General features: G+C 40.5%; 1 protein-coding gene across 1 annotated transcript in view; it reads left to right on the top strand.

The window, feature by feature from the left end:
- Nucleotides 1-12,892, top strand: part of TMTC1 (transmembrane O-mannosyltransferase targeting cadherins 1) — a 1,415,052-nt gene that overhangs the window by 135,357 nt on the left and 1,266,803 nt on the right. The window contains exon 3 of the mRNA XM_085652351.1: nucleotides 971-1,044. Within this exon, the coding sequence (XP_085508477.1) occupies nucleotides 971-1,044 (74 nt within the window). The remainder of the gene's footprint in view (nucleotides 1-970; nucleotides 1,045-12,892) is intronic.

The raw sequence follows: 12,892 nt of genomic DNA, 5'->3' as shown, positions 1-12,892 counted from the left end.
TTGTCAATGTTTATACATCACAAGTAGTATTTAATGTTTATCAAAATAGCATACTGCATCGTGAAGAAGGCTGCGTGTAGCAGCCGAAACGCGTAGATGCCATCACTGAGAAAATAAAAGTCGAGTGGAAAATACCCTTAGAGTGCTGAATTATTGCCTTTAGAAGTGAGGTGATTTGATATATATATCACTGAGGTACATATATGTGGAGTTAGTATATAAAATCTATGCATACATATCTTTTCATATTTTTGTCCTCAGGCTACAATATTAAGATATAATGACATTCCCTACTCGATATGCAGGACTAACACCAACGTCATGTACACAAGGACTCAAGCGGTGCAAGACGTAGAGGGAAAGGACTGGGAACACCCTTCTTTTGTGGGTGTACCTTATTGAGATGCAGCCAAGTACAGGTTTTTGAAAGTGTGCACATGGTAGCAGAGCAAGCGAGTCTCTGCTTAGAAACATAAAATGGAAAGGAAAGGGCACACTACCGAGATCAGTAATTCATTGTGTCTGCTAAAACCATTGCAGGAAATTGAACATTATGTGAATCACTTTTGTACTGCACTTTGTACCGTTTAGAACTAGGTTCAGGGAATTGTTGTCGACTTTTGTCAGTTTTATATTTTTGTGTATTATTTCAACAGCGAGATGGCTCGTGAGTCACTGCTCGCTGCCCACATCTGCAGTGATCTGGTGGTCATGAGTTTGAATGTCGACATTACAGGAAGAGCACTATATATGACACTGCCAAATACCAAAACCTTTAAGGCATCATTTAATGTATGCAAACTACAGAACCATACCATTACCGAGCACAAACTTTAAGATATTCGTTATCGAACATTTTAAGGGCGTCCTGAGACGTATTTTGTGTGTGAAACTAGTGGGTGGGAAGGCCTGGATTATTTATCATTCACACCAGGGGATATGACTTACTTTTGTTTTTTCTGTTCTGCAGGTAACAGGGATTGTAGGCAGAGCAGATGTGTTGGCCTGTCTCCTATTTCTGCTGTCCTTTCTGTCCTATAACAGGTATGTATTCTTATTTTTTGTAGAGCTGTTTTTGTTAGTTTAGTGACTGTTTCAAACAATTGTGAGTCTACAGCGTTGGATGATTAGTGTGATAAGTTGCAACCAGCTCCTTTTCATTTCAGTTTCTTACCGTTTCTATACATTTTTGATTCATGACATGTCCCCTTACTTGTATAAAGTGGAATAAAATGGATATTAGGGTCCTGCGGACAGCTTTTCCTCCTCATCACAGAAATTGCACACTCAACTTACACTTGCCAGTAGTTCGATACCCGCTTTCACGAGTTCCTGTACTACAATTACATGCATCTCAAATGTCCGTCATAAGACTTCTGTTTACCTTATGTCAAGTTGTGGGTGTTTGATTTGAATTTCATCAGGGATCTTATCGATCCTCACTTTTGAATTCTGACCAATTATTTTATGACCAGATGACTTCTGCCTCATAAAAGTTCATGAACTTTGAGTGCAGCACAGGAAGTTCTGTTCTTCATGAAATATACAATTTAATGCTCCTCTTGAGACTGTACTTTTGTAAATAATCATGCAAATGACTTGCTTCAGACAAAAGCCATGTATAGGCCAAACACACTATGAAGGTAAAACAGTAAGAATTGTGACATAATGGTCTCTGGTTCAAAAATAGATGTTTTAAGGATGGCAAGTAGATGGTCGTGGAATACTCAGCTGACCTAGGGAGGCAGAGCTGAGGAACCCCAATGTAATGTTTGACTTTCTGTTGCTGAAGAACTGGCTAAACCAGCGCCCGCACCTGACACCTCCATCACTGCCTGAATCCCAGGTAGAAGTAAGGGATGGCCCACCATGTTGTAAGTCATAGCGGCTCCCCACTGTCCAAAATATGTGCATTCATGGCCTGATCCTCTGGCAGGGCACTTTAGTCACTCTTTTAATTCAAAAACCCAACTGCGAACCACCATCACCCAGTATATAATATTTCTCTAGATGTACCTGTATCTGTACCGAGGCTGACTATTACATGATCTGCGATTCTAAAAGCAAACTGGAGATGAGTTGAGAATCCATAGGATCATTTTGTTCTAAAGGCAGCTTTAAGTCTGCTGTTTGCCAAAACATTTTAATTTTAGCAAAATTATATATAGTTTATACTCATAAGGGCTTTTGAGCTAGCCCTCTTCATCCATTGGCCTGTTGTTGTGTCATTCACATTTTATTCTGCCCACTACATCATACAGTGTGGGGTTCATGTCTACCCACTTCAGCTATTGTTTAACTTCACTGTGAGAGACAGAATTCTGCCCTTTCACAAGGAGCACAGGTTGTACACAAAGTAGTTCCTTTTAGTGCCAGGAGCTACTATGGCAATGTTTGCTTTTTAAGAACAAAAGAGACCTTTCTTTTGCTCCATTTGAATAAAAATATTGTTGATGGCCCACTAGCTACCGCAACAATGTTTTATAAAAACGATGTCAAAACAAGCCAAGCACTTACAAAGTCAAAATGCAGGCAGCCAAGGTCAGATTGATGGGCTTTACTTGTTTAGTAGTTGATTGACAAAAGTGTGATTCAACAAGTTGACAAAGTAACCCATGTGGAACAAGGCATTAGTTAAAATAAGATGCAAAATGGGACAGATTCTAATCAACCATCAGCGCACACATAGCAGACAGATCTCCTGGGGATCACATAAGGGCTGAGCACCACAGATAACTTTGATGGTACTCTCTCTTGTTGCTTGGTCCATAATAAAGTATCAGCAGGTGATCAAACTTTTCTGAAACATTGACTACTAAGGCCAATCTGACAACTAAGCATACTAATATCTGTTGGAGTAGGTTACTCTTTCCCTTGATATTACCTGCTGTACATTCTAGGTGTTCTTTATGCGGTGGCCTAGTGTTAGAAATGGCATCTTTGGCATGGTTTTCCCCTAACTGTTTGCCTCCAGACCTCCTAGTTTGCTGACTTCGTTTTTGCTGGCCTTAGGATTCTGTGCACTTTACCGCTACTGACCAGTGCTAATGTGCTTGTGCTGTCCTCTTAAAAAATGGTATAATTTGCTTTTATACAATTGGCATATTTAATTTACTTGTAAGTCCCTAGTGCAGTTGCACTATCTGTGTCCTGTGCCTGTAAATTAAATGCTACTAGTGGGCCTGCATGTAGCAGGGAGACAACGTGTGGTAATGTAAGCCTTTGGCTTAGAATGTCCAGCAGTTAGAATGTGTCATGAAGTCACTGAAGCTCTGCATTCTGACTGTTAGCAGTTGCTCCAGTGCCCCTTCATGAAGAGACGTATCTTACTGAATAAACCCTGCATCTTCCCTCCAAGCTGCTGTGACTCATCTTGATTACACTGGTGACGATCGGGATCATCTAGATAATTTCAACGCAAACTGGATGTTGAATTTGTTTTCAAAGAAGGGGCCAGAGAGCAAGCCGGTAACAGCTTTAACTTTAAGACATTACTGTTCTCCAGTAAGTGAACAGCCAAGGTGAGAGAATATTTCTTTTTCTCTTCTCGTCGTCTCATTCTGCTATCCAGTGAGAATTTTATCGAATATCTTCAAAATTACGCTACCATTCAGACTGTTACAACACTGGAATGGTTGCTTAGCAACCCTTCGTTAAATGTACTCCAGCGCTGCTCGCTTTATCAAATAACAGCCATTTCATTTCATTTTGAGCGCTTCACACACTGTACTTTTGACGACCTCTTCTGCTGACCTTGTTTCATATGTGAGGAAAGCACAAAGAAAACATTTCAAAGTGTACCTATACGCGCGTACCCTCATGCTCAAGCTCGCCAATACTGATCATCATACTTCAAACATTTTTCAGTGAGCGCTCAAGCACTGATCACCTCGCGCTTCAAACATTCATCGACAAGCGCTCAAGTATTAAGGCTCGTTTTTAGGTCTTGCGCCTAGCGTTGCAGTGCGCAGCACTGCTCGCGCAGTGCGTGACCTCTTGTAAGGGGGTTCTGAAAGCTGCTCACACGCTCATGTGTGTGATCAGGCTTTCGCCGCCTGCCATTGGCTTTCGTGTTTTTTTTTTTAAAAAGGCACGTGATTGGGCAAAGGCAGGCGCATGTACCGCCTTTGCAACTCACATTCCCGTCGGTGGCCAGCTGCCGCTGCCGCGCTCCCTTCCCCACCGCTCATCTGTGGTGCGCGCGCACCACTGCTAACGATTCCCGGCCCTGCTCCTCTGTGGTGCGCGCGCACCACTGGTTGAGTCAGTTATTGTTCTTAGTTTACAAACGTGATGTGTTCACTTCGCTGTCGATGAAAAATCAAGCGTTTGAAGTCAATCTTACAGTTGTGTGCTCTGTCCAGTAACTCCTTGGTAGCAAACACAGACTGTTCCCCTCTACCTCAAAAAGGACATTCGCCATGGCCATAGTCCTCTGCTTTGTGTTTCGTAGATCTTTGCCTGCTAGCAGAGACCTCGGTTATATTTTTTTATTTTGGGTATAGCAACTGAATATAGTGCACAAACAAAACAAAAAACAGTGAATGTACTTTTTTTCTTCCTGGTGAATTACATTTACGTTTTATTCTTTGGTTTCCTACTGCAGACAAGTCGTTCCCATCAACAGGGGATGCTCATACATGAATGAAATGGTCACCTATGTAAATGCCCAAATAAAAACGTCAACTGCGGAAACGTGAACAGTTTACTTCCTCTGGCAGCCAAAGTATGCGTTACACTCAGTGGACACAGATTTAATTAATTTGACCCTTTTGAGATATAATGAAAATCCTGTCAATGTCTGACTTGTGCAACAGATGTTTGATATGATGCCATGTGCAGGAAATTCATTTATACGTGGAAAAAGCACCATAATAATTTACTAAGTGGTCGTGTTTAACAGCAAATTCCAGGAATAGGTGTGGAAAATGTCGTTCACTTGTCTGAATTCGAACAAGGTTGCCTTAAGCCTTAAGGCTCCATCCTTCTGTTGCAGAAACCGCGGTTAGGGGCGTTCCACGTTATTTACATATTCAACACGCTGACCATGTTTTGTAAAGTTCCCGACTTTTACCCCTCACAAAGTTTCCCCATGTCACATTTTTCGACGACTGGCAACTTATTTTTCACCACATGGTGAAGAATTTCACATTATCAAATAAGGCCAAGCTGGAAATTGTTTCAGAGCTTTTAAGTTTACATTTTGCAGAGGATTTCCACTCACAATATCACAGTGCAGAAGAGCACTGACGTTTTCTGCAAAGTATCTCCAAGGAAGAAGCATTTTGTTAATATTAGGTATGGATCAATGCGATAAATTGTGTCAGATGCAATCGTTCGTGCAGGTGTGACAAAGCGAAAAACTGCGAAGTTTTCTAAACAAAAAAAAAATAAACTCAGCAAACGATTGAACACCGAACACACTTAAAAAGGAGTACGTCTAGAAATTATTCTACAAGCGTTTATTATTAAATGCCATTTTAGTGGGTGCCTTTTGGGAGCAGTCCAGAAATCAGTTTTATATTTCAGCGCATTGCATAAACACGTCCGTCGTAAGGAATGAATGCACAGCAACCCCTGAATGCTTGCCCTGGCTGAGCTGCGACGCTCTCGTGTCGAGATCGGATGGAAAACCAGTTCCGTGGCTGTGCCTGTGAAACAGCCTCAAGGGGATTCCCGCGCTGACCGGAATCTAGCACACTTCTAAAATAATGGGCAGGTGGAGGCTGCGACTGAATTCAACTCTATCTGGACTACCTGGGAGGCAAAGAGACATACGAAGGCTTCTGACGTGACAAACTGAATTCGAAAAAGAAGTCAATGTTCACAGAGCTAGCATCTGTGCTAGAGATCAAGGCGCTGCAGCAGGTGTTCAGGATTCACAGCTGACGTCATCGCAATTTATGAAGACTTTGCACTTGTCTCACCAATAGAGTCTTGACTGACTCTCCAAGATTACACTTCACATACAAATGCTGAAAGAAGTCCTGTTTAGCTGCACAGCTGGGAGTAGTTCTTCTCTGTTGGCACACACGTCAGTCCTCCCAGTGACTTGATGTCAGACCGACCTCAGAGGAAGGCTAGCACAGAATGAAACGCATCAGAGGCCATCACCCTTGCATAGCTCCCAGGCTGCTCGAGAATAGGGGCAATGGTGTGAAATACCCCGTAGCACTGTCTTTGTGAGAGGATACAAGAAGTTCACTCGCATAAAGACAAATATTATGACAGTTACGGTATTGTATGTATCCTTTACATTTCAAATAATTTTACCTGTTTTAATACTGTACTTTTAAACTCAACTTTTTCTTTACCTTGTTTTTATCTGTAATTACTGATTATTATGCTATGGAAATGAGATACATTAATCGATTGTTTGTATGACTTCCACACTTTTATGATCTTAATGGTTAAGGTCGAATAAAGTTAATTGAATTGGACAGTTACTCTGCTCTGGTTTGTCCGGAACTGGATTTGAGTTTGTGACGTGACAACATACCACCTTCTCAATTACTAGAGCAATGAAGAGATTTAATTTCTGAAGGTAATTATAATCCGGGAAGATCACCGCATGGACTGGTGCTACGAAAGGCCATGCCTCTGGTATCCTTTCAATCAGAAGTGGAGAGGCAGACTGGATCGCCTGGAGGGAAAACAAGCATTGGCATAGCCAATAGGTCTTGCCTTTGGAACCTTATAAGTATTTAGTTATGCAGTACAATATCCTTGGTGCAACAACATCAACTGTTGCATGTCTAAACACTTATAAGGTCCCAAAGGCGAGACCTATTGGCTATGCCAATGCTTGTTTATTAAGGGCGCCTCTCCTTACCGCCTCTCGTAGCGGTTCATCCGACATAGTTGAATTGATGTCTGTGCACAGCGGAGTTCCGACGCCCACCCCTCTTGGCAACTGTCTATGGTCGTGAAGATCATAGCGACTCGTGAACAATTCTCATGTAGCAGTGCCTCCAGTGGCCTTTCATGGTATTTTACCACAAAATTCAATCTGTCTCTTCAGCGATATGCACGCTCTCTTATAGTAAATAAAACTACACGCGTGCATATTTTCTTCTGTGATGTGCACACAATTATATTATTAAGTGCAAATCAATACTTCCAGTGACTTGCACACTTTGTTTCAACATTACTTTCATCTACAACTGCACACTTCCTTCTGTGATGTGCACACACTTATGCTTATGTCACTAAGTGCAAATCAACATGTTCAGTGATTTTCACACTTTTCAGCGTTGTATCCATCCGTTGTACCTACCTGTAATCGCACTATTTATTCTGTGATGTGCACACAACATCATTAAGTGCATATCAATATCTCCAGCGATTTGCACGCTTTATTTCTACATTACTTCCACCTGCATTTGCACATTTTCTTCTGTGATGTGCACACAATTATTTCATCAAGTGCAAACCAACACTTTCAGCGATTTGCATGCTCTACGCAACTTTATTCAATATTTTTTTTTTATTCTCTTTTTCCCTCCTCTTTTCAGCAAATCGCTCAATTTTCCAAGAACCATGCAGAGTATCTCACCTCCGGCCACCTTTTCTACAAGAGCCTGGTGTACCTATACTAGAGTGGAAATTATGGGTTCGTTCTTTCAATGCATATTTAGTGGCCATAGATGCTACTAAATTCAAACCAGATAGAAAAAAAGGTTTAATGTACTACCATTTAGGAGTTGAGGGACAGAACATTTTTGATCATTTACCTGACTACCCTGACATAGATGAAACCGATCTTGATGAATATCAACTTGCTACGGCTCAACTTGATAAATACTTTTCCAAGTCCAAAAATGTGGTTGTTCATAGATTTAAATTTTTCTCCAGAGTACAAAAACCTACAGAGAGTATTGACTCTTACGTTACTGCTTTCAAAGTTCTAGCGGCAACTTGTGAATTTGAAGATTTCACTTCACAGTTGATAAGAGATCAACTTGTAGTTCGATGTAACTCTAAAAAACTCTAAGAGCGTCTCCTCACTTGCAAAAATCCATCTTTGGATAAGGCTGTGGATGTAGGCAAGAGTATTGAAGGTTCTTGTGAGGATGTGAAGTTTTTAGAAGAATCTCTTAGCAAAACAACTATCTCTGGCGCTGTCATTAATAAATCCATTTCTGTTTATGATAAAAGTGACTTCAAAAAGAACAAAACTGTTTTGAAACCTATATCTCAAACCCCCATCCTTTTTCCCAAACTCGTAAGATCATCTGTTTTAGATGTGGTTCACCTAACCATGTTTCTTCTTTCAGGTATTGTCCTGCCCTTGGACAACAATGAAAGAATGAAATAGGACATTTCTCAAAAGCTTGTAGGGGGGGTAGTTTCAATAAACCCAACCCTGTTCGCTGTGTAGTTAATGAAGACCATGTTAATGATGACAATGGCAGTGATGTTTTAATTAAAGAATTAGCTTGAGGTGTCAGATGTGTTAAACAAGAAAAAATGTCTTCAATTTGTGATCTTGAGATAGAAGTAAAGATCAACAATGTTCCTATTACACTTTTAGTAGATACTGGAGCACACATCACTATTATAGACCATGTCAAATATTCACAATTGTGGAGTTCACAACATCTTTTGCCACCAGATGTTATGAGGGCAGTAAAGTAGGTTTGATGGGTTATTTTGGGTCATCCATCAAACTTTTACACTCATCGATAAGTGGAAAAGTTTATGTAGCACGTAAAGGCATAAACGTCTTAGGACTCATTCACCAAGCTGAGTTTAATCTAACCATTAAACCTGGATCTGATAATCCTATCACCATTGAAAAACATGACATCAAATCTGTTTCTAACATTGCTAATGACTGGGAAAACAAATTTCCTAAAGTGTTTCAAAATATTTTAGGGAAAATATCAAATTTTGTATATTTCGTATAAGTCAAACAAGTCATCACTCCTGTCAAACATAAATTACGCAATATTCCTTTTAGTGTCAGGAAAAATGTATCCAACATGCTGTCTGACATGTGTACTCAAGGTATCATTGAGAAAGTAGAAGGCGCTTTATGGCTTTCTCCCATAGTTTTGACCAAGAAGAAAACAGGCGAACTGAGAATGTGTGTAGACTTAAGAAGTGTTAATGAGGCTATCTGGGTAAACAACTTCCCCTTACCCATAATTGAAGATCTGATTACGAAAATTGGTCAATCTAGTTGGTTTACCAAATTAGATCTTAGATCGGCTTACCATCAGGTGGAATTGGACAGAGATTCTCGTCACCTTGCTGCATTTGTCACACCTGATGGTACCTTTCAATTTTGCAGAATGCCATTCGGTATAGCCTCTGCGGCAGCAGTTTTTCAACGATTAAGGTCTGAAATGTTTCTAGGTATGTCACAAGTAGCTGTCTTTCAAGATGATATTCTATTGTTCACTAAAAATGAATCTGAACATGATATCTTAATTACAAAAATTTTAAACATTCTTCAATCCAGATGCGCCACTCTAAGAAAAGATAAGTGCATATTCAAAGCTACACCTTGCCTTGTCAAGAGTATCACAGATGCACCCGCTCCTAAAAACAAAGAACAATTACTCTCGTTTTTGGGAATGTGTGAACTCTAAGCAAAATTGTTTTGAAGAATTTCGCCAATTTGACAGAAGGTTTTAGACCTTTATTAAAGAAAAACACAGAATTCAAATGGTCAGAATCATGTGATCAATCCTTCTAGCTAATTAAACAAAGAATTGTAGATGTACCTGCTTTACAACCTTTTCTTGAAGGCAGAACCACCATTGTAACTGTTGACGCTTGTGAATATGGTGTTGGAGCTGTTCTCACCCAAAATGACAATGGACGTGAATTCACCATAGGATTCGCTTCCAGAACTCTCAGACCCGTTGAATGTAAGTACTCAGTGATTGAAAAAGAACTACTTGCCTGTGTCTGGAGTGTAGAAAAATGTTAAAGCATATGTTTGGGGTAGACCATTCATACTCAAAACAGATCACTCTCCTCTGGTGAATATACTTTCTGGTAAGAACATTAAACGTACAACAGCTCTTATCTCAAGGTTAGCTGCAAAACTTCTTGAATTCTCTTTCTCCATTCAATATATTCCTGGTGGAAAAGGTTTACGTGCAGACTGTCTCTCCAGGCTCCCTATTGAGGAAAATGAAAATCAAGAGTGGGAAACAGAGATTGAGTAGTGTTTCATTGCATACATAGGAGATACTACTTTTTTCTGAGAAAGAGTGGATTACTGCCATTCAATCTTATCTTATTCTTAACCAAGTCATTAATTTTGTGAAATCTGGATGGCCAAAAGAAACCTTGCTACAACATGAACTTCAAACATTTTGGAAAGTCTTAGACGAACTATCTCTTGAAGGTGACATTTTAGTTCGTGGAGATAAATTAGTAGCTCCTTCTTGTATTCGTCAACGCCTAATTAATTTAGCGCATAGTGGTCACTTAGGATCCACCCTTACCAAGAAAAAGATTAGAGAGAGATTCTGGTGGCCTCGTATGGACTTTGAAGTTGAGGAATTTGTGTCCAACTGCGCTAAATGCAAAGTCAGTGACAAGGTCTTAATAACCGAGCCAGAAACTCAATCAATCAATCTCTACCCCACTAAGGCTTGGCAACGCATAGGAGTAGATTTCTTAGGTCCTTACCAAATTCTTCCAAACTACATGAAGTACTTTATTGTAATGGTTGATCATCTATCTAGATGGGTCGAAGTTGAAGCAATTTCTGAACCCACTACTAAAAAAGCGATCAAATGTTTTCAAAGAGTGTTCTAAAGAGAAGGTCTTCCTGGTGAGATTCTTACCGATAACGGAGTCCAGTTTACTTCAACTGAAATGTCTTCCTTTTTAGAAAATTGCGCCATAAAACATCTTAGAACACCTCTCTATCATCCCCAAAGTAATGGTAAAGTTGAACGTTTTAATAAAGTACTTGTGGAATGTATACAATCATCCATCAAAAGTAATTCATGTCTTGCTAAGTCCATTCAAGAACTAGCTTGGTCTCATCGTACCACTCCACACTCTTTAACAGGGAAGTCTCCTTTCGAACTGATGAGAGGGAGAGAAGCAATAACTGAACTCTGTCCGTTTTGGACCACAAAGTTTTCTAAGAAAAATGGAACCATAGGTGACTGGTGGAAATCAGCTGAACTTAAGTCCAATCTCGCGAATTTTAAAAGATCTACCCAAGCCAACCACAATTTAAAGAAAGAATGTAGATTGAAAATTGGTGATTGGGTATGTGTGAAAAACCCAATTCTTCTCAGCAAAGGTCTGTGAAAATTTAAAGATCCTGTCCAAGTTTGTCAACTAGGGAAGAACTCTGTTAAGCTTTCTGATGGAAATTGGTGGGGTATGTCTCGAGTAGCACTTGTTCCTCACAATGCTATACCTAACAACAAATGTTCATTACAACACTCTTCAAAGGACATCAAAGCACATCCTACAAATAATTTAATCATTAGAAAGAGTTCTCGCACATCTGTGCGACCTAAGAAATGGAATGATTTTGTCAGTTATTGAGTTTTCTTTTGATGATGTTGAAAACAATATTGCATTTGCTTCTTTGCATTTTCTTTCTTCTTTTCTCATTTTTCTTTATCCTCTTGTTCATCTCTCTCTTTTCTCTTTCTTCCTTGTTTCCTTCTTTTTATTTTTTGGGAAGGGGGTATGGGTACAATGTTTTACAAGTATAATACTTTTGTTTAGAAACCTCTTTGTTCTGTAAAAAGGGAGACGTATGGTAATGTAAGCCTTTGGCTTAGAATGTCCAACAGTTAGAATGTGTCATGAAGTCACTGAAGCTCTGCATTCTGACTGTTAGCAGTTGCTCCAGTGCCCCTTCATGAAGAGACGTATCTTACTGAATAAACCCTGCATCTTCCCTACAAGCTGCTGTGAATCATCTTTATTACACAACGGTTCCTGTGGACAATGTACAGGATGCTTAATACTAACTGTCCACAATGGCAGTTGCTATTGGTATATGAATGCTGAAAGAGAAGACCAATTACACAGACCACAATATAGGGACTAAATATTGTTAGTGCAAATAGTATATTTATATTGTAGTACTGTTGAAAAAGTGCTCAGTGTCCCAATGAACGTAGAACCTATACAACCAGCGTGACAAATTATAACATACATTGAGGTTTTATAACCCAGACTAGTGGGCCTGCAGCACTGATTGTGCCGCCCTCTTAAGTAGCACTTTGAAGATGTCTCAGGTCTGCCATTGTAGCCTGTGTGTGCAGTTTTTAATCTCTCACCCCAGTCCTGGAAACTTGGAAGTGGGCCTAAGGTGCTCTGACTGCCTCTGTGGATCCAGAAGAACTTATACATGTCGTCTGCTGTGGAGTGACCCTGAGTAGAACCGCCGCATGGCTGCTGCTGCGTGGATCACCCATCGCAAAGACTGGCATTACAGCATCCCCTGACCTGCCTCTGTATGGGGCATCCTCGGAGCAGGCTCTCGCATCCCTCATCAACAGCAGCCTCGACGACGACAGTTGACTCCGTACCACAGCCTTGCAGCTCCTCAGAACCAATGCATCGCCTCGACTGCGCAACACATCCTCAATGCCAGGATCCTGGATGACCACACAGACCCCCCATCACAGCCTCACCACATCTCGAAACTGATGCATTTCTTTAGCTGAATGCCGCGAGGCTCCACAAACCTGAATTTAGGGTACTTTGTTTAGCGGGCCTAACTGGGTCCCTGTAGTCAGCCCACACTGCATCGGGGTCGGCCTGAACTTGTGACATTGTCCTGGTCCAGTGAGACCAGGAATCCACATTTGTGCATTTATGCTTTTTGGCACTATTTTCACTGAAATCTTTAAAACTGCGTATCTCTGGACCTACTGATTGTATTTTTATCATT

The sequence above is a fragment of the Triturus cristatus genome, chromosome 4_1, assembly GCF_964204655.1.
Source record: "Triturus cristatus chromosome 4_1, aTriCri1.1, whole genome shotgun sequence".
Taxonomy (NCBI): Eukaryota; Metazoa; Chordata; class Amphibia; order Caudata; family Salamandridae; genus Triturus; species Triturus cristatus.
The sequence above is the reverse complement of the archived record's forward strand: the minus strand, read 5'-3'. Positions and strand labels throughout refer to the sequence as shown.